We start from the raw sequence: 21,024 nt of genomic DNA, 5'->3' as shown, positions 1-21,024 counted from the left end.
ATTAGACACAGATAAAAATCCATTACAGTGTCATAATGGTACGTGCCAATCCCTAGTCTAGCAATTCCCAATTTTTTTTTTAAAAAAAACCCTCTTCAGTGGATGGGGAGGAAAAGGGAGCTGTGGGGGGGGGGGTTTGAGGCAAGAAAAGTATATGAAAAAGTGCTGAACGGACGCTGTGAACGCCTCTGCATTCGCAGCAACAACAAGAGATGCACAGAGAATTGCCTGCGTGGAAGCAGCCAGGGCCCCCCGCCCCCCCCCCCTGAAATCCAGGCCTTGAGAATTCAGGCAGCACCTGAGCCCGGGCTCCTCCCTAACATCCTGCCCGAAGCGGCAAACCAGACACCGTGCAGCCATAAGCTCCAGCTTTCAGGAAGAAATCACGCCCCCCTTGGCTTACCTGGCATGCAAATACAGTGGAAGACCCCAATCTGGTCCAAACAGGTGGCATCGTTCTGGCACGGGTTCGAGGAGCACTCATTGACGTCAATCTCACACCGAGGGCCTGAGTAACCCTGCTGACACTGGCACTGGAAGGAGCCCTCTGTGTTGAGGCATTTCCCAGCATGTTCACAAGGGTTGGCTCCTAAGGAAGGCAAGGAGGGAGAGTCCACCAAGACAGCTGTGACTAAGGCTGAGGGCCAAGCCCAGGAACAGAGCAACTGGCCAAGTGCTGCTTTATCCAGCCCTGTCCAGCCGTTTTCCTGCTGAAAGCCATCCCCCCTCAAGCTGTGGGAGAAAAGATGCAGGCACTGGAGAAATGGCTGGAAGAGAAAGAAACCTGTGAGGGACTTCCCAGGCTCTAGCCAACACCCCACATAGGATTCTCCCCTCTCGCCACAAGAAAATTCCCCACCTACCCACTGCACTGGGGTTTCCAGCAGGGAATTAAGAAGAAAAAAACTGGGTTCAAGGAGGGGATCTGAGCCTCAGCATACCCCACTCAGGCCTGGACTGATAATGGAGATAAAATTGACAGGCATGAGATGGTTTGCTTTAAAAACAATTAAGGATGCCTTCTGGCTCTTGACATCACCCTTAATCCAGGGAACCCCCCCTCCCCCGTGCAGACCTTCCAACTGGTCCTCTCCCAAGTAAATATGGTGCCCACTGGGAGCAGCAGAGAACAGTTGGGCCCTTCTGCCAGACTCTGCCTTGGGCCTGCTTCCTGCCAGCTTTGAGCTGTGCTGCCTGGGTCGTTCTAGGCCCCTTACCATTACCAGCACCTGCCTCTTGCTTGTCCTGAATCCCCAGACCAGGATCCCACTGGCACATCTTTGTACTCTGGATGGTGAAACGTGGGTGACTCACCCAGTGAACATTCATCCACATCCTGGTTGCAAGCAGGTCCCATGTAGCCTGATGGGCAGGTACAGATGGCCCTTCCAGTGACAGGGTTGGTGTCGCAGTTGGAGCCTTCATTACATGGGTTACTGATACAAGCATCATCAAGGTGGCACAACAAACCTATCAGAAGATGGGCAGAGATACTGAAGGTCCACAAACAAGACAACCGCCCCAACCTTCCAAGTGCCCTGAAGAGCGCCCCATGCGCCCTCTGTTCATGGGGATCAAGAGCCGCCCTTGCTTAGAACGAAGGCAGCCTGAGCTCTAGGCCAACCAGACACATCCCAGTCAACAAATGAAGGAGGCCTACACCACAACACTCTGATCCCGAAGAATGCACACGCCTGCCCAGATGAACACCCTTCCCCAGCAGGAGGCCCCTCTCCCTAACAGAGCCACCTGTCGCAGGGTCCGATTCCTTGCCAGTCTGTACAGTAAAACACACTTCTTATGCTCAGACTAGCCTATGCAGAACAACCCCACCCAGGGGCTCACCGTCCCTCTCTAGGGCATGCAGCGCTGATTCGCAAGACGGGGAAAAATCAGGGAAGGAAATAGAGATACCATTATGCACCCACCCGATCACTCCAAAGATCACCCAGCTAACCAGTTGTTTCAGCCTTTTGCCTGCTTTCTGTTCACGTATTCCATGAAGCGGAAAACCCCAGTCCCCCTCCAAAAGGAGATGTTCTCCCTCTTCTTGCTCTGCCATGGCTTTGCTCAATGTCTCCTGCTCTTGTTATACTTTCTGGGACCAATCCTGCTGCCTTCTTTTGAATCTCACCTGTTCGTCCATGTGGACATTCACAGTAAAAGGAAGCCACACGATCATGGCAGGTGGCCCCTATGAAACAAGCTGCGCTGGCACAGTCATCAATGTTCTCACTGCAGTCCTCACCAGTCCAGCCATTGACACACACACAGTTGTAGCCACCATGGGTATTGTGGCAGGTGCCACCATTTTGGCAAGCATTGGGCATCAGCTGGCATTCATCCACATCTTCTGTGCAGTACTGACCTAGGAGAGAGTGAAGAAAACTACATGGCCACCCAACCATGTAGCTGGGTGAAAGGACAGATCGGCCCCTCTGCCACATGCTCAGGAGGAAGAAAGGGCTGCTTTCATCTTTCCTAGCACAACCACAAGCCGCATTCATTGTGACCTCTGATTACATAGCATCGGTACTGGTCATTGTACTGGATTTACTAGTATGCAGGATCAACACGCAAACACTTCTGAACATGCTGTCCCATTCACACAAGTAAATAAAGCAGATGCAAGTTTGCTAGTCCTGGTTTCCTGACTAGCAAATCTGCATGTGACACACTGGCAAACGCATTTGGTGGGTTTGTGCTCTGCACTTCTAGATGTACATTTAAAGCATGTGAAGTGTAAAATCATGCAACAATCATACATGAAGCAGCACTGAGAACCAATGCGCTCAGGTCCTACAGGCCCAAGTATCAAAATTGGGTCACCTCTTGATTTTCTACGTCATCATCTTAGGAATTTCCTATCATAAAACAGGACTATCTATTCCTGGCTCCTGAGGAGAAAAGATGATGAATGTAACTGAGCCAAGGAATAATTATAAAGCCAAAAACTGAGCTGAAATTCTCATTTTTAACTTTCAAACCCCCAAATTAAACATTTTAATTTTAGGGGGGGGGAATAGGTTTGGGCATGAGAATTTGTCCAGCACTAGTGCATGACAAAATCAAAAGTTGGTGACAACCACCTTTCAAGCTAGACATGGATTTTGAAATTCAGATTTTGAAATGTGAAAGCAAAAAGGTCGACATAAAAATTATTTCTATGATGCAAATATTATCCTTGTGTTGTGGCAACAGAAGTTTTCCAATAGGGTGACTTTTATGTCCCTCTTTTTGCTCCAGGATTCTGTGGACCTGAGGACAAAAGACCCCTCCATGGCCTGGAGTCGGCAAACCCCAAATCTTCTCCTGCCGCCTCCAATCTTCTTGGGCCCCCCAAGCACGGAGCTTTCTGGGCAGCAGACCTCAGCTAGTCTCTGGCCCTGGAAAATGCCCTTCCTTGTCACCCTCAGGCACTCCCTTCCAAGGTCCTCACCTGTCCATTCAGGCAAGCACTGACAGTTGTACGTGTTCACCCCATCCACACAGGTGCCTCCATTCTTGCAGCTGTTTCCAGGACAATCATCAAGATTTTCCTCACAGTTCTGACCAGTAAAACCTGCCAATTGGTGGAGAAGGAAGTTTTTGCACATATGTCAACATGGTCTGACAGGAAATGCGACAGAATCACAGAATCAGAGAGTTGGAAGGGGCTGTACAGACCTTCTCGTCCAACCCCCTGCCCAATGCAGGATGAGCCTAAAGCATCCCTGACAAATATTCATCCAGCCTCTTCTTGAAAACTGCCAGGGAAGGGGAGCTCACCACCTCCCTAGGCAGCTGATTCCACTTTTGAACTACTCTGACCATGAAAAAGTTTTTCCTAATATCCAGCCGGTATCTTTCTACATGTAATTTAAGCCCGTTGCTTCACGTCCTACCCTCTGCTGCCAACTGGAACAGCTCCCTGCCCTCCTCCAAATGACAGCCTTTCAAATATTTAAAGAGAGCAATCATGTCCCCCCTCAACCTCCTCTTCTCCAAACTAAACATTCCCAAGGCCCTCAGCCTTTCCTCGTAGGGCTGTCTCCAGACCCCTGATCATCCTCGTCGCTCTCCTCTGCACCCTCTGCAGAGTATTCAGGTCTTGTTGAATTTTAATTCTATCTTCTTGGGTGTTTGCTACCACTCCCAATTTGGTATCATCAGCAAATTTAATGAGTAGCCCATTTACCCCTTCATCCAGATCATTGATAAAGATACTGAAAAGTACTGAACCCAAAACTGAGCCCTGAGGCACCCCGTTGGACACCTCCCTCCAATCTGATGAAATTCCACTGACCACCACTCTTTGGGTGCGGTCCTCTAACCAGTTCCCTATCCACCAAACGGTCCTATAGTCCAGTCCAGTTTACCCATTAAAATATCATGGGGAACCTTATCAAAAGCTTTACTGAAATCCAGGTAAATCATGTCGACAGAGTTCCCACGTTCCAGTAAGCTCATCACTCACTCAACGAAGGAAACTAGGTTTGTCTGACAAGATGTGTTGGGGACAAAAACATGTCGACTTCCCCAGATCACTAAGCAGTCCTTCAGATGCTTACAGATGGATCCCTTTAAAATCTGCTCTAATATCTTCCCAACATCAAAAGTCAGACTGACTGGCCTGTAGTTTCCTGAGTCATCTTCCCTTTCTTAAAGACTGGGATAACATTAGCTCTTCTCCAATCTTGTGGCATATCCCCAGTCCTCCAGGAGGCCTTGAAGATGATGGACAGAGGCTCTGCAAGTTCTCTTGAAAGTTCTTTGAGCACTCTTGGGTGCACCCCATCCGGCCCATGGGATTTGTATTCGTTCAGTGCAGCCAGGTGCCTCTCCACAACCACTCTGTGAATATCAACTAGCCACCCAGGTGTACTGTCATGTCTGCTACCATCTCTAGATGGGCTCAAGTTCTTCAGGAAGAAAACAGGCAAAAAAATCATTAAGCCTATCTGCTTTTTCTCTGTCCTCCATCAAGAGTTTATCATAAAATCATAGAGTTGGAAGGGGCCATACAGACCATCTAGTCCAACCCCCTGCCCAGTGCAGGATCAGCCTAAAGCATCTATGACAAGTATTCATCCAGCCTCTTCTTGAAAACTGCCAGTGAGGGGGAGCTCACCACCTCCCTAGGCAGCTGATTCTACTTTTGAACTACTCTGACCGTGAAAACGTTTTTCCTAATATCCAGCCGGTACCTTTGTGCGTGTAGTTTTAGCCCACTGCTTCGCGTCCTACCCTCTGCTGCCAACTGTAACAGCTCTTTGCCCTCCTCCAAATGACAGCCTTTCAAATATTTAAAGAGCGCAATCATGTCCCCACTCAACCTCCTCCAAACTAAACATTCCCAAGGCCCACAGCCTTTCCTCGTAGGGCTCAGTCTCCAGACCCCTGATCATTCTTGTCGCTCTCCTCTGCACCCTCTCGATTTTGTCCACATCCTTTTTGAAGTTTGAAGTTTCTCCTTCCAAAAGCAGTCCAATTGCCTCTTTGACCTTGCGTTTGCTTCTCACATATCTGTAGAAGTTTTTCTTATTGTAGCGAGCCCCCCCGGCCAGACCCAGCTCATACTGAGCTTTGTCTTCTCTGATGGCTGATCTGCAGTACCTAGTACCCCTCATATATTCCTCTTTAGAGGTCTGTCCTTCTCTCCATTTCCTGAACATTTCCTTTTTCTCCCGTAGCTCATTCTGGAGTTCACTGTTCATTCATATTGTTTTTTTGGAGCCCTTACCATGTTTCCGTCTTGCTGGAATAGTGAGGGCTTGAGCTTGCAAAAACTCATGTTTGAGAAGGGCCCACCCTTCTACAGACACTGTGTGACACTGAGAGATCTCTGTCTTTTGGTGCTACACCTCTGAAGATGACAGCCACAGCTGCTGGCGAAACATCAGGAACGACAATGCCAAGACCACGGCAATACAGCCTGGAAAACCCACAACAACCATCAATTATAAGGTTCTGATGTCTGGATTGGAGATGGGCATGAACCGGGGGAAAACCGAACCGTGCGGTTCATGGTTCATCACATTTCACGAACCACAAACCATGAACTTTCATGAAGCTGCCTTGGTTCACAAATCGGTTCGTTTCGGTTCATGAACATTTGACTTCTGGGCCAGCAAATCACCACTTCCGGGTCACTTCCGGGCCAGCAGAAGGTCTGCAGGAAGTCCATCCCATCGCCTAGGAAACTGACTGATTGGCGCCAGGCTGTCTGCAGTGACAAACCAAAAACAAACCAAACGAACCAGCCTAAAGTTTGCGGTGGTTTGTCAGAAATGGGGTCTGACTAACTGCTGGTTCACGAACCACAAAGCGGCCTGGTTCGTGCTGAATTTTGGTTCATTTTCAAATCGTGCCCTTCTCTAGTCTGGATACTCTACCAATCTGTTCAAGGGGGGCAGCATCCATTTCCTCTCCCTGGTCAGGCGGTCTGTAGTAGACTCCAACAACAATACTCTTTGTCCTCCTTCCCCTTATTTCCACCCATATACTTTCCACTGGGCTGTCAACCCCATTCTCCAGAACTTGCTGACAATCAAGCCCTCTCCTCACATACAATGCCATTTCACCTCCTCTTCTACCCTTCCCGTTTTTCTTGAACAACTCGTACCCATCCACTACCACATTCCAGTTATGGGAATCATCCCACCAAGCCTCAGTAATTCCTACTATATCGTAGCCTTCTGTTTGCAAGACAAGCTCAAGCTCTTCCTTCTTATTGCCCATACTTCAGGCATTGGTATATAGGCACTTGTCGCCTCATACCTTTGTTTGATCTGTCCTACTCAGTCGGGCCCCCGCTGTTATCACTTCTTCACTGAAATCCCCATGTTGACCATCCCCTTCCCCTTGCGGCATCAGTTTAAAGCTCTCCTGATGAAGCTCTCCAGGTTCTTTCCAAACATTTTCTTCCCTGACCTTGAGAGGTGAAGCCCATCATGTGCTAGAAATGCCCCTCCAAAAAACAGGAATGCCCCCTTAAACAGACTTCTCTCTAGCCAGTTCTCTTGCCCCCACCGTTACTAACAATAAAAAATATATCCTTTACCCATGTCTGACACAACTGGAAACCCAAGCCCTTCAGGGACCAAGGAACTGACATGGTGGAGTGGCTCCAAGAAGGCAGCAGAGTCCACATCTCACATCCTGAACGTAATAAATGGCCTTAGGCAAGCTTGAGCCCTTCCAGCCCAATACAAATGGTCTACTTAAAGGGCTGATGTTGCATTGCTGAGGTAACATATGTTGAACATTCTGAACACTTCCAACAGCATGCTTGATAAACACTCCCTCTCTTAGGAAGTCTTCAAGCATAGGCTAACAGCCAGTTACCTGGGATGCTCTTGCTTGCAATTTCCTGCCCAGAGCAGGGTGCTGAATGAGGTGGCCTAGAAGGCCCCTTCCCACTCCAAGACAACATCCAACCTGCCTTGCTTGACAACTAGAACTAAGACAGAGAGGAAAGGCAGCCATGTGAGTGTACCCTTCTTCCCAGCTACGAACAAAGAGGGAAGAACCAGCAGTTTTCCCTCATGCCTTATGCAGGGGGCTGGACCAGATGACCCTAGAGGTCCCTTACAACCCTATGATTCTATGCCTGGACTGAGAATTCCTTGTGATCCCTCTCCTCAAGCATATTTTTGCTAAGCCTCTCGATGGGATTCGCCCCAGCTCTCCCCCTCATTTCAAATTGCACATTACCACACTACTCCGCCTTGGTCACAACTAGGCCAGGGCAAGTAGTAGGATTTTCTAGCATGGTATCTGGCAGCTATCCAAAATTCTGAACAGCACAGTGAATTATTCCTATTTTTATTACATACAGAGATTCTTGGAAAGCCAATCTCTGAGCATGTTACTAATGTTCACACTCCAACTGTATGCAAAAGTAATCGCAGCCCTGCAATATCCCCTACCTCTTATAAAGGAAATTCTCAGTTATGGCACTGGATGCTTTTTAATACTCAAGAAGGGTAATAAATGCCAGGTATCCATTAAGCTGGTCTCATGTCAAAAAAAAAAAAGGGGGGGGGGGGAGGCAATGAAGAGCCATTACGCCACAAAAGAAAGGAATTTACACATTCTGAGAGCCACAGGATAAAAAAGATACATCCTCTACATCACAATTATGGATCTGCAACAAACTGGCATAAGGAGATATGTATCATCACCTCAAATGGTGTGTTTATTTATTTCATTTATTATTTGCTTCATTTATATCCCACCTTTCTCCTCTCCTCTATTTTATCCTTAAACAACCCTGTGAGGTAGGACTAGGCTGAGAGTGTGACCATCCCCCAGTCACCCAGCGAGCTTCCGTGGCAAAAGGGGATCCGAACCGGAGTGTCCCAGTCCCTCCCCCCTAGGCTGGTTCTGTGAAGGAACAATGACCTTGTCAGCAACTGGCACTCAGGGCTGAGCGCTGGATGGGATGCCCCATTCCAACACTGCCCACCTAGGTGAACATGCAGCCCCTGCCATGAACTGCCTACACATCCTTAGGTAAGCCGATTTCAGACCCCTATCGGACCTGCCTCAGGATGGGTATGATCATGGCACTGGCCAAAGACTGCCCTACCATCCCCGCAGTGAAGACGCCACAAGTAAAGTTGGGTTCAACTGGGATTTATTTATTGAACTGATCTTGAGCCTTCTCAATACCCAGCTTTCAGTGTGAGCCTTTACCTAACGGGCTGTCAGAGGCATGCCAGTATGAATGGTAAAACTCCAGTATTTTCATGGCCTGCGATCTAAAGTATACTGAGAGAGGCTATAGCTTCACTACCCTCCCCCCCACGCTAGTAAACACGAAGGTTCAAATAAAGGAAGCCCCAGCCCCGAGGGGACCCTGCCCCAGTGCCCCGACTGGTAAGCCACGAGAGGCCAGTTCAGGAAGCCTCCCCTCACTGTCAGATGCCTTGGGGGGCTCACCATTGTCCCTTACCTTAAGCAAAAGCCTGCACTGTTACAGTCAATCCCAGTAGGTCCTAACCTGTCTTAACCAGGCCTAATTAGAAACACCCCCACTGCAGCAAAGTGGCGGCAAAGCAGGCAAAAAAGAACCCCTTTCTTAGCCTATCTGGCTCAAGCCAGGGCAGCTGTTGCTTCGAGGCCGCTCTGCTATTAATATATAATTCCTATGTAAACTGTAGACATACACAACGTCTTCAACAATAATTTTTTGCTTCAGTATAAATAAGGGCTACAATGTGTTTAATGATAATATATTATTGAAGAGTTGTGACTGTATGAGAGTGTTTCTGTCTAAATAATACGTTTCCTTTTATTTACTAAAGAACTTGTTTTCTACCTTTAGCTTAGGGAGCAGCAGTTTGCAACTCTTTCTTAAATAGTGGGCCTTATAAAAAACAAGGATATTTTATATTCCAAAAATATTCCAAATAGTACAATTTTTACACTAAGTTATAAATTATGCATTTTATATTGTTAAACCAATAAAAGATAGGTAAGTAAATATTTCAATTTCCTCCCAAATCTACTCTTTTCTGAAAATATTTTCCCTCTGCAGTTTCAAAACTTCTGGAAATTTTACATTTTTTAGGGGAAGTAGGAGGAGAAGCGCATCCGTGTTGATTCTTCTGGGTTTCTCAGAGGCTTCTGATGCCACCAACCCTGATACCCTTCTGGGGAGGGACTGTACAGAGCAGAGAGGAAGGCACCACGCTTTGGTGGCTCCACTCGTACATGACCAGCCGATTGCAGAAGGGAGTGCTGGAGTCTGCTGCTTAGCCCGTAGTATTTATGCTATGGAGTCCCACAGGGATCCATTTTGTGAAATTGTATAGGGAACATCTGTATGAAACCACTGGAAGAGATTGTTAGGGGATTTGGAGGGAGGTGCAACCAATATGTGCATGACATCCAACTGCTGTGGATGAGCTGATAGAAGCCCTCAAAAGTGTGATCTGGTCATGATGCTCTTTGACACCACAAGGGGGACTGCAGTCCTGAGAGACCCCAAAGTGCTTGAATAGATACTGCAATGCTTTCTAAATTTTTGCTATTTAATTTTTAAAGTGCAAGTGCAGAAAGTGCAATCCTATTGTACATCCAGTCACTATAATTTTTGTCCAAGGTATTGACACCCCAAGTAATTAACCAATGCTCCAAAATAAGGTAAGCATCACAGTTCATATTAATCACGTCCGTTTTTCATTCTTGTTCTTTTTTCTCTTTTGCAGGCAGGCAGCCGTCGTGAAGAACCGAAGTTACAACCAACAGGAAGCGATGATCCGGGAGAGCTGGCAACGGATGCGCTAGCCTCTGAAACATCCTGTTTCGCAAAGCTTCTTCATAAGCCAAATTTTAAACTGCCTAAAAAGTATACAGATACTTACAAGGCTAAAAGCAATAAATATGCAATAAATATTATAAATATGAACATGGTCTTATCAATTCCCAATAAATACTTAAAATACTTACATCTCCATATACAATCAAACCTTTACATGCATTGGCAATATTTCCAGCGTCTTTCATATTGGTATGAGGTCGAACAGAGTTTATATATAACAAGTTAATTATTTCGCAAGCGAGGGAGGCTTAAGAGATATACACAAAGCAAACATATAGACTTTTAAAGAAACATACCTTACTTTACAGAAATACAGAAAAATCAATCTCATGATTCAAACCTCAAGGGGCAAGACTTCCAAGCCTAAAAATCCATCGTCCTTCACTCCGCAGTAACGATTTTTGCATTCGCACGTGGCAATTAGTCTCTAAGACGTGTAAAACCGAATATCTAAGCTCATGTTCCTGCTGGTGAAATCGACAAAAATGCTGAACAAGCGAGGCGTCACTAACACGATTTCTGATTTTTGAAAGATGTTCCTGAATTCTGATCTTTTGGGGGTGTAGCGTACTACCTACATATAAAAGTCCACAGAAACTATCACACAAACAACACCGGGTGTGGCACATATGGAAAAATGTTTTGTAAATAAAGGTCTTCCTGTTTTGGGATCTTTAATAGTATTAATGTTCACAGACAGTGCACATACATTGCATTACAATGACCACAAGCAAAGTGTCCCTGTTGTAATTGTTGTTTCGCTGTGTTCTCTTTAAAGTCGGAATGTATTAAGATATCCTTTAGACTACTGGTTCTCAAATGGTCTATTGACTTTACCTCCCTGGGACCACAGATCTCAAGAACCATTAAACAAAACTGGCATATTATCCAGAGTATTCCAGATTGTGAGGCTCTTCCTACTGTAGGGTATAGATGAACCAGTCGTATAAAGAATATCTTAATACATTCAGACTTTAAAGAGAACACAGCGAAACAACAATTACCAGGGCCCAGAGGCCTGCAAAAGAGAAAAAAGAACAAGAATGAAAAACAGACTTGATTAATATGAACTGTGATACTTACCTTATTTTGGAGCATTGGTTAATTACTTGGGGTGTCAATACCTTGGACAAAAATAGTTTATAGTGACTGGATGTACAATAGGATTGCACTTTCTGCACTTGCACTTTAAAAATTAAATACCAAAAATTTAGAAACCATCACAGTATCTATTCAAGCACTTTGGGGTCTCTCAGGACTGCAGTCCCCCTTGTGGTGCAATTGTTAGATATTCCCCTCGTTTTTGGTTTTCATGCTGCTCTATGCTCTAATTACACCTTGGCTAAATTACTGTAATGTGCTCTACAATGGGGTTGCTTTTGAAAATTGTCCAGAAAATTCAAGTGGTCCAAATGTGGAGGCCAGAGCTATTGTTGGGGGCTGGATACAATAATTCCATCACTCTTGTTCTGAAAGACCCTCACTGCCTGCAGATATGTTTTTTGGCACAATTCAAAGGGCTGGCTCTTACCTCCAAGACCCTAAATGACTTGGGACTGGTGTTCTTTAAAGACTGCCTCTTGTTCTGCTGTCCAGCTTGCAAAGTAAGCCCTGCTGTCCGCGCTCCTGTCTGCACAGGGGAGGCAGATGGTGACTACAAACTGGGCTTTCTCAGTGGCAGTATCTTGCCGCTGGACCCCCTTGGGACTTGCCTGAATTCTACTTTTCCTGTCCTTCAGGTGCCAGGCCAAAACTCCCCTCCTGACCCAGACATCAATGGAATTTTTTCCACACTCCTTTTAGTGGGTTGTTTTATGGCCTACTTCCTGCTGAAGTATGCTGGATATTGTTTGTTAGGGTTACTGCTTGTCTCAGGACTGCGGCAACTTCCCGTCCAGGCAATTGCAGCCTGGGCCCAACTGCAGCCAGGGCCCCCCCAGATGCAGGTGAAACACAGGTCCGGTGCCAGGGAGCAGCAAGAGGCCCTCCTCAGCTTACCGTACCGCTGTAGGGAGTGGTGGCAGAAGACCTGACTTGTGGCAAGCCAGCCCACAGGTCCTCCAGGGCAGCAAGGGAGCAGCCGCAACTCCAGCATCCGCAGGTGAGGCTGAAGGTAGGTAAGCCCAGCTGTAGCCAGCAGCTCACTAACAGCCGTGGTGGCAGGGCAGAAGGGCCACCAAGGAGGGGCCAGAAGTGCATGTGGGACTCAGGTGTGGCCCAGCAGATGCCAACATCCCCTGCGGAGGCAGGGCCACAGCAAGACAAACACCAGGTGGTGGAGGGCACCTAGGGGGAGGGAGGAGCACAAACTCTCACTGGCCAATGACGGGCCAGGGAGAGGGGCCAGGCAAGGAGGTGAATGGCTGCCAGCAGCCTGGCAACTGAGCAGGGCCTTAGGGGGTTGGAGGTGGTGATGATGGGGGAGGACAAAAGAGGGGCTCTGGAGCTGGGCCGGGATGGTCGGTGGGTGGGTGGGTGAGAGGGTGAGTGAGTGAGTGAGAGAGAGAGAGAGAGAGAGAGAGAGAGAGAGAGAGAGAGAGAGAGAGCAGAAAGGCAACACCCCCTGGGGGAGAGTGATGGAGGAGGTGATTAACCAGGCTCCGCCCACCTCTATTTCTGAAGCCCAGCTGAGCCTCAAGCAGGGAACAAGGGCGATGGTTCAGACGCAGGAGGGCCTGCTCAGAGAGGCAAGAGGTGTGACACTGCTGATTTATGACCACTTTTAAAAGAACTTTGGAACTGGCTGGTTGCTGTTTTACTCCCCTTCGCAGGGGTTAACAGTTTTATTGCTGGTTTGATAGTTTTTATGGTTAAGGCTTTTAATGTTTGTTTTTATTTGTTAGTTACCTCAAGCACATCTCTGGAACAGCACTCTGTAGGTTTCCTAAATTAACAGCAACTTCAGTGAGACAGTACAAATGGCTGACTGATTCTACCCGGCTTGCAAGCTGTGCAGGGCTCTGCTCCTCTTCTATTTATTATTCCCACCCCACCCTCTTCAAAGGAAATACTAATCAATTAAACACAACTAGTATGTACTAACCCCAGCAACATCCTCAGCCTCTTCAGGGCTTAAACAGTCTCCCAGAGTTAGCCCAAATAAAAAGCTCTGCTTCCTCCGCCCATTCTCCAGCCAGCCTCCTTCAGAGATGGGCAGCTTTCTCCCTGGCCTTGTTCTTGTATTCCTAATTGCAGAGGAAGCTTCTCCTGGTGTAAAAATGCAGTTGACAGAAAAGCTTCCCGTTTAACTTCCGCATGTTCTGGTGCTAATGGGTCCAGGAGCAGGTTTTGTGTGTTTGATTGAAAAAAGAGAATCTCTCTTTTTTCAATCAAACAATGTCACCTGGGTTGATTGGCCTCAGGTCAGATGAAATGCAAAACAAAAAAAAAGGACACATTGATTACGAAACCCAATTGTTTTGGAAAAGATAAAAGACAGCAAATGAACCAATCCAGAAGTGAACAGCAACTGCTGAATGACTCAGCCTGTCAAAAGGTTAATCACAACTGTTTTCCATGCAGGGCTACAAACTATGATGATATGGCTCTTAGTAGATAAGATTAGCCAGCAGTTGGGACGGAAAATAAAAATGGAAAGTTTATTCGGAAGGATCCAGCAGACGGCCTGCTGATAGGTCTGCGCACATTGTTATCACAAGAGCTTACGCCTTTGCCTTTTTCACACAGTGGCAGCATCTGATAGACATGGCTGTTGCTGCATGGGAAACTCCCACACAGCACTGGGGGGAAAGGAAGGATGGCACTGCAAATTTCAGTTCCGGACATAACACAATTTAGGCACTGATGGCTCTTCGATAGATCCAAGGAAATTTTCCTGCGCTACCAACTTTGGTGGCAGGCAGTGGACTGTGTGTGAGACTGGGGAAAGCAGCCGCATTATTCCTGTGGGCCTGAGGAAGTGTGTTTTAAAAGCGTTTGTAGGTACAAGACTGCCAAGTAGTCAGTCCCATTAAAAAAAAAAGCTGTTCTAAAAACTAAAACAAACCTCATACAAAAGAGAAATGTGACAAGAATAGTGACAGGTTTATAGATAAGCATCTATAAAAGGCTTCCAATCTAAAAATAAGTCCATATGCAATAGCCATCGTTATGCCATGTGTTCAAATAGTGATAAGGTTGTACTGTTCTCAATCCACTGAATTACAGAAGGGGAGCATTTATCTTTCCAGTGTTGTAATATAAGTCTTCTGGCTACAGTAAGGGCACAGAGGGTCCATTTCCAATGACCATCTGCTAGCCTCCAAGAAACAGGCAAATAATTTAAAAGTACAGAAGCTTCTTCAAAAAAATCAATGAATATTCTAACCCAAGTTAGATACTTGACTTAGTCTTTTACTAAAAAGGCACTTGGGTGTCCAGTAAGTCCTAAACATAATATTTTGCTGAATAAGTTGCAGCTTAAGAGCTACAGAGACAAAAAAAAAAGAGCTACAGAGACAAGAGGTATACATTTTAAGGCCATATCCCATTGCTTTGGCAAAACTGGGTGATCTAACTCCTTATTTCATTCATTCCCGAGATGCTCCTTTTCATATTTATTACAACCTCAAATATTGCTACATAAACATCATTTTCTGCATTGATTGAAAGAGAATTTCCAGGAGTAAGGACAACTCCAAAACAGTTGATGCTGCAGGGCCATATTTAGATACCAATAGATTCTGCAACTGTAAATACTGCCAATCAATTGAGGTCTCACCTCAGCTGAGAAGATGACAAAAATTCATCATCATAGCCTATCATTTGATCCAAAGTAAAAATCCTCCTATTTGTCCAAGCCTTCCATAAAGAAGACCTTCCCCCAATTTTTAGATCTGAATTGGCCCCAAATGTTAATTTAAGAGTGTGAATATGAGTTAAACTGACATTGCTGTGACATTATGTGCCCTGGTTCTCTAACTGGAGGAACTGCAGAAGAAGGATCCATTTCAGCAAGAAAAGACCCTAATGCACGCCACGTAAAAGGGGGGCACCAGAAAAGAAACCTCCCAAAGGGCTCAAGACGGACACTCCAACTGAGAGCCGCAGCCCCCATAATTAGTATGCCTAATTATATAAACTCGCACCAGGAAAGCCAAATCCTCCTTCACTAAACGGAAGCTGCGTTCTGCTTAGAGAAATCTGACGCATTAAGAAGCCTCACATACATTTCCAATAAAGAATTATTTCTATGAATATATCTGCAAGGTACGTGAAACAGAATTGCACACAAAACATATGTAATTCTAGATATAATATTCATTTTGAGTGTATTTATCTTGTAATGATAGGTTTAAGATTGCCCATCTGTCCAAATTCCAAAATTTACCAGTAATCAACTTGTTTATGCTGAATTTAAACACGTGCTTAATACCATGTGCTTATTATCTCTAAGAATTAATATTCTAAGATGACATCTAGGCTCCATAAATATCCATTCGTAAATATACTCTGTGATATATTTGTCTCTTGATGGCATCAACTCAAATTTTGTCCAATTTATCAAACAGCCAGACAAATCACCAAAAGTATTGATCATGTTCATCAATACAGAAGCAGTTAGCAGAGCTGCAACATCCAATTTGTGGATGTGGCTAGAAAGGGTGTATGATTTTAACTAACAGAATTGCGACCATCACTCCACCTAACTAGTCTGAAAGTATTAGGCTGCCCTATCTTTACCTGTTCAGTGAAAAGGGACATGTGCACATGAGCGCAGAAACACAGTTTTGCCCTGAGAAATGTCTGTGCTGCTGATTGCTAGGCAGCTGAATGGGTTGCCCCAGAAACGACAGCCGGTATCCCCATGCTGACTAAGAAGCACAGAAGGCAGGAGGCAGGAGGAGGGGCAGGAGGAGGGACAGTACCTGGAAGGCAGGTGCATTCATAGGTGGTATCCCCAGTCTGGCGACAGGTGCCCCCATTCTGGCACGGAGAGGGATTGCAAGGCACGTAGAGGTTCTCACAGGTTTGGCCTGTGTATGCCTGCTTGCAGAGACACTGGAAGGAGCCAATCTCATTGACGCAGGTCCCGCCATTTTTGCAGATGGGTGGGGTGCGGATGCACTCGTTGAGATCTTCCTTGCAGTTGGCTCCATGGAAGCCTAATGTACACTTGCACACATAGCTAGAGTCGAAAGGCACACACTGCCCACCATTGGCACAGGGGTTAGAGGCACATGGATCTGCCTGCTGGCAGGTCTTACCTGGAGGCCAAGCACAGAGAAGGTAGTTGTTAGCTACTCATTTGCAACGACAAAGGAATGCAGTGAGGTACAATCCTGTCACTGCTCGACCAGGGAACTTCCCACTGGGCTCTCTTTGTGACTGTCCTGGACACCAACAGACCAGGGGCTCCTGCAAGCAACAGCCTGCCTCTTGGACAAGGAGCTCAAAACCAACACCACAGAACTGAGATTAGCCATCCCTTCCTGACGGTCTCATAATCTAAACGGTTAACAACCTTGAACCAAATAATAAAACAGTGTTGAGAGAGATCTAAAATTCAGGATCCGCATCTCCCACAAATCTTACTTGGAATGCTACGGCAGCTTGTTCCCCATTTCTAGCACCCCCGTTTCCTTGGAACAGTTTCCTGCCAGCCATAAACAATAAATTGTTGGCTGTTTTAATGGCTGCTTTATGACATGAAATGCCCATCCCTGCTAGTCGTGAGAAGGACAGGGGGGCTAATGGGACCTGCGACCAGTCTATTCTGGCCTGTGACTTGCTGTGGCAGAAGACTGCTGTGATAAGCTGTGCATGTGTGAATGCTTGCTCAGACCAGTGAATGAGCCTGACTGGGAAAAATCCTCCACAGCAGCTTAGGCTGAGTCACTTGACTCAATAGAGCCTCCTGCTATTGAAAGGTTTCCTTGCTGGTCCCCCTCCCTCCTGTGGCCAGAACCAAAAACACCCCCCATCCCAGGTGCAGGAGCCCAGGGCCACATCCCGCCCCCACAAGGCCTGAAGCCACGACGACCACAGATACTGCTCAGACATGCTCCTCCTCTGCCTCCGGACTGGGCAGGTTGGGCACTCAAGGCGAGTCAAAGGATGGACTTGGCCCTACCGCTGCCAGTTGCTGACCTAGTCAGACACGACCTGGCAGGCAGAGTTTGGGAAGGGGCATGTACAGACCCTTGTTCACCTGACCAGCCTGGGGGGCAGCGGCATTTGTACTCTGTCAGCGTGAGAAGTTCGCAGGTCCCTCCACTGCGGCAGGGGCTGCTGAGGCAGACGTTCTCCACAGGAGTCAGGCAAAGCCGGTCAGTGAAGCCCAAGCGGCACGTGCAAGTGTAGTCCACGGCAGTACCAAGGGCGATGGCATGGCACGTGCCGGCATTCTTGCAGGGAGAGCTGAAACAAGGGTTTGGCAGCTGGCAGCGGTCACCAACGAAAGAGCTAGGGCACCTGCGAAGAGGAGAGACAGACGGGCAGGTCAGGTAACGGTTATCAGCACAGCTCTGGTAGAAGCACAAGCCTTCTCATGGTGCTACCCTGAAGCATCATTTCACAGGTATGATCTCAGTATTCCTCACAACAGCCCTTTATGATAGGCCAGTATTATTACTCCCTGTATTGCACCAAAGCTCCAAAAAGAGTGCCTTGCCTAAGGACAGAGCATCTCCTGTTCTCAACGGATTCTCTCAACCAGCTTATTTCCCATGGCCTAATGCCTCGGGGCAACGTCCTGCATTATACACCTGCTGACAAACCAACTACAACATACCCCTTTAGTATGCTGCTCCTGCACTCGCATGCATGGAGTCAGCTTTGTGTAGGTGGCCGCCTTCCCTCTTTTCCCGCCACCCCCGGGTCAAGGTGTGACCCATCCCTCTTCCTAGGGGCTGGGAGCAAGGCTGGCCTGAGCAACTTTGGGAAGGGGATGGTGGGTTTGGGGAGAAGGCGAGCCCGTACGCCCTTAGGGAGCTAGCAAGGCAGACGGTGGCTTTGGCGAGGGAAGCAGGGCAGCAGCGCCTGTGAGGACCCTCAGGGGGAGCAGGGCAGGCTGGTGGGCATGGAAGGATTCAAAGTTGGCCAACAGCGCCACCGAGGAGCAGAAGGTCCTGCACGAGGGTGCAAACTTTCTGGTGAAAGAGGGGTGCAAACGGACACACTGCTCGTATGCTCTTAGCTGTAAGTGCTGGTGTCAGAGATGGCCAGCTTAGATCTCAAATAACTTCACTGCATGGCTTAAAGCTTTTATTGATAAAACAGTGTTTCACTCACCTGTAACTGTTGTTCGTCTAGTTCATTCTGTGCAGACACACACTGGGATTGCGCCTGCGCAGGCCTGCCTCGGAGAGAGATTTATAGCTCTAAAAACCTCGAAAAGTGGGCGTCCCCGCCCAGAACGCATGCGTGGCTTTTCGCGCCCAAACACAGCGTATTAGGGCGGGGCGCCCATCTTGTCCCTCAGTTCTCCTATGCCGCCAGAGGTTGACAAAAGCGTACTTCCTCACAGCGGGGCAGGAGGGAGGGAATGTGTGTCTGCACAGAATGAACTAGACGAACAACAGTTACAGGTGAGTGAAACACTGTTTTCGTCGTCGTTCTTCTGTGCAGCCCCACATTGGGAGTACAACAAGCTACTCTCCAATGGGGGCGGGTGTGAGGAGTTTTGACTCCTGTATGACCAATCGGTGTTATTGATTCACATTCTACCATGGATCCTCTTACCTCTCTCTTCCTTTTTTTTAAAAAAATACAAATAAGGATTGAAGCACCACACTTCCCACAGCAGCATCCGACCGGGAGCCTGCGTCTACAGCATAGTGCCTGGTGAAAGTATCTGACGATGACCAGGTTGCGGCTTGACAGATCTCCTGCAGCGGCATTCCCCGAAGGAAGGCTGCCGAGGAGGATTGTGAGTGGGTGGAATGAGCTCTGATTGTGCCCGGGCCCGGTGTCTTTGCTGCAGCATAGCATCTCCTGATTGTTGCCACGATCCATCGAGAGAGGGACTGGTTCGATGCAGGTAAACCTATGCGAGGCCCCGCGTAGCAAATGAACAGGGATCCGGTCTTCCTGAATGGCCGTGTCCTATCTAAATAATATAATAAAGCCCCTTTTTCATCCAAACTGTGTAAGGCCCTTTCTGCATCTGAAGTAGGGTTAGGGAAGAATACTGGAAGTGATCATTTCTGGTTCAAATGGAAAGAGGACACTACCTTGGGTGTAAAACCCAGGCTGGGGTGTAACATCACCTTTTGTGAAAAAAATTGTAGGAATGGGGAATCTACCGTTAACGATGCCAGTTCACTCACCCTCTTTAGTGACGTCATTGCGACCAGGAAGGCTACCTTCCAAGACAGTAGGGCGAGTGGGCAACACGCCAGAGGCTCGAAGGGAGAAAGCATTAGCTGAGCCAGCACTAGGGACAGACTCCATTGAGGTGTCGGAGCTCTTCTAGGGGGAAACATACAAAGTACCCCTTTAAGGAATTGCTGAGAAGCGTGATGTGAGAAAAGGGTCCTGTCATCCACCCTCTCATGGAACGCTGATACAGAAGCCAAGTGGACCTTAACTGACGTAGCCGCTAGGCCCCTATGCAACAGGGAAAGCAGATAATCAAATACCCTGAGTATGGGGCAGGAAAAAGGAGAAACACCCATCTGTGTTGCCCATCCCGTGAAAGCATCCCACTTATTGGCATACAATTTTCTAGTAGAGGGTTTCCTAGCATTCAACAGAATCTTTGCAACCTCATTAGAAAACCCTACAGCTTCGGGGATAGTAGCCAAGCTGTTAGATTGAGTGAACTGACATCGTGGTGTCGGATTTGCTCCCTGTAGAGTAAATCTGAAGTCTTTGGGAAGGCAATGGGTTTGGTAATGTCTGAGTCTGCAAAGAACCTGAGGCAACAGGGGTATCGGTGGGAAAGCATAAAACAGGCCGTTGACCCAAGGGATCTGAAAGGCATCCCCGATTGAGTGGCTGTCCAACCCCGCCCTGGAGCATAACAACCTCGCCTTGGTATTCTGGGAGGTTGCAAAGAGGTCCACATTTGGAAAGCCCCAGATCTCGAAAATTGGGCGAAGGAAGATATCGTTGATTGTCCATTCATGGTGTGGTTTGAAGAACCTGCTCAATGTGTCTGCCCTGGAGTTTGAAAGGCCCGCTATGTGGAGTGCCTGTGGACAGGTATTGTTGCGAATAGCCCATAGCCACAGGCGTGTTGCCTCTCTGCAGAGGGCGAGGGAAGCTGTTCCACCCTGTTCGTTGAGATAATAGAGAGCAGTGGTGTTGTCTGTCTGCACCTGCACTATCTTGTCCCGTACCAACTCTGCAAAGGAAGCAAGGGAATAGCATATGGCTCTCAATTCCAAAACATTAATGTGAATTTGTGATTCTGATGGGGACCAAATGTTCTGTACAAAAAAAGACCCCAGATGCTCCCCCCAGCCCTGAAGAGAGGCATCTGTAGTTAAGGTGACATTAAGGGGATGGGTCCCAAAGGGAGTAAATTGGAAGGATCCCTCCACCACCTTAAGGATCTTGTGACTGATCATGGAATGGAGAGGTTTCGCAGTTGGGAATCCCTAATTGGATCAAAGACCCTGACGAACCAATTCTGCAGCGGTCTCATAAAGAGGCGTGCAAAAGGAACGACTCCTGTAGAGGATGCCATAAGGCCCAACAATCTTTGAATAAACCTTGCCAATTGGAACCGTTTGGTTTCCACCTGTCTCACTAGGGATTGGATCACCCTC

The 21,024-nt window shown here is 47.4% G+C and overlaps 1 protein-coding gene across 3 annotated transcripts in view; it reads right to left on the bottom strand.

Annotated features, from left to right (window-relative positions):
* Positions 1 to 21,024, bottom strand: part of NOTCH1 (notch receptor 1) — a 127,391-nt gene that overhangs the window by 62,803 nt on the left and 43,564 nt on the right. For all 3 annotated transcript variants that reach the window (XM_054998569.1, XM_054998570.1, XM_054998571.1), the window contains exons 3-8: positions 17,460 to 17,722; positions 16,177 to 16,515; positions 3,440 to 3,562; positions 2,135 to 2,368; positions 1,315 to 1,470; positions 404 to 589 (exon numbers count right to left, since the gene is read on the bottom strand). In XM_054998569.1, the coding sequence (XP_054854544.1) occupies positions 404 to 589; positions 1,315 to 1,470; positions 2,135 to 2,368; positions 3,440 to 3,562; positions 16,177 to 16,515; positions 17,460 to 17,722 (1,301 nt within the window). The remainder of the gene's footprint in view (positions 1 to 403; positions 590 to 1,314; positions 1,471 to 2,134; positions 2,369 to 3,439; positions 3,563 to 16,176; positions 16,516 to 17,459; positions 17,723 to 21,024) is intronic.

The sequence above is a fragment of the Eublepharis macularius genome, chromosome 14 (genome assembly GCF_028583425.1).
Source record: "Eublepharis macularius isolate TG4126 chromosome 14, MPM_Emac_v1.0, whole genome shotgun sequence".
Taxonomy (NCBI): Eukaryota; Metazoa; Chordata; class Lepidosauria; order Squamata; family Eublepharidae; genus Eublepharis; species Eublepharis macularius.
Note: the sequence above shows the minus strand (reverse complement) of the source record. Positions and strands in the feature narration are given on the sequence as shown.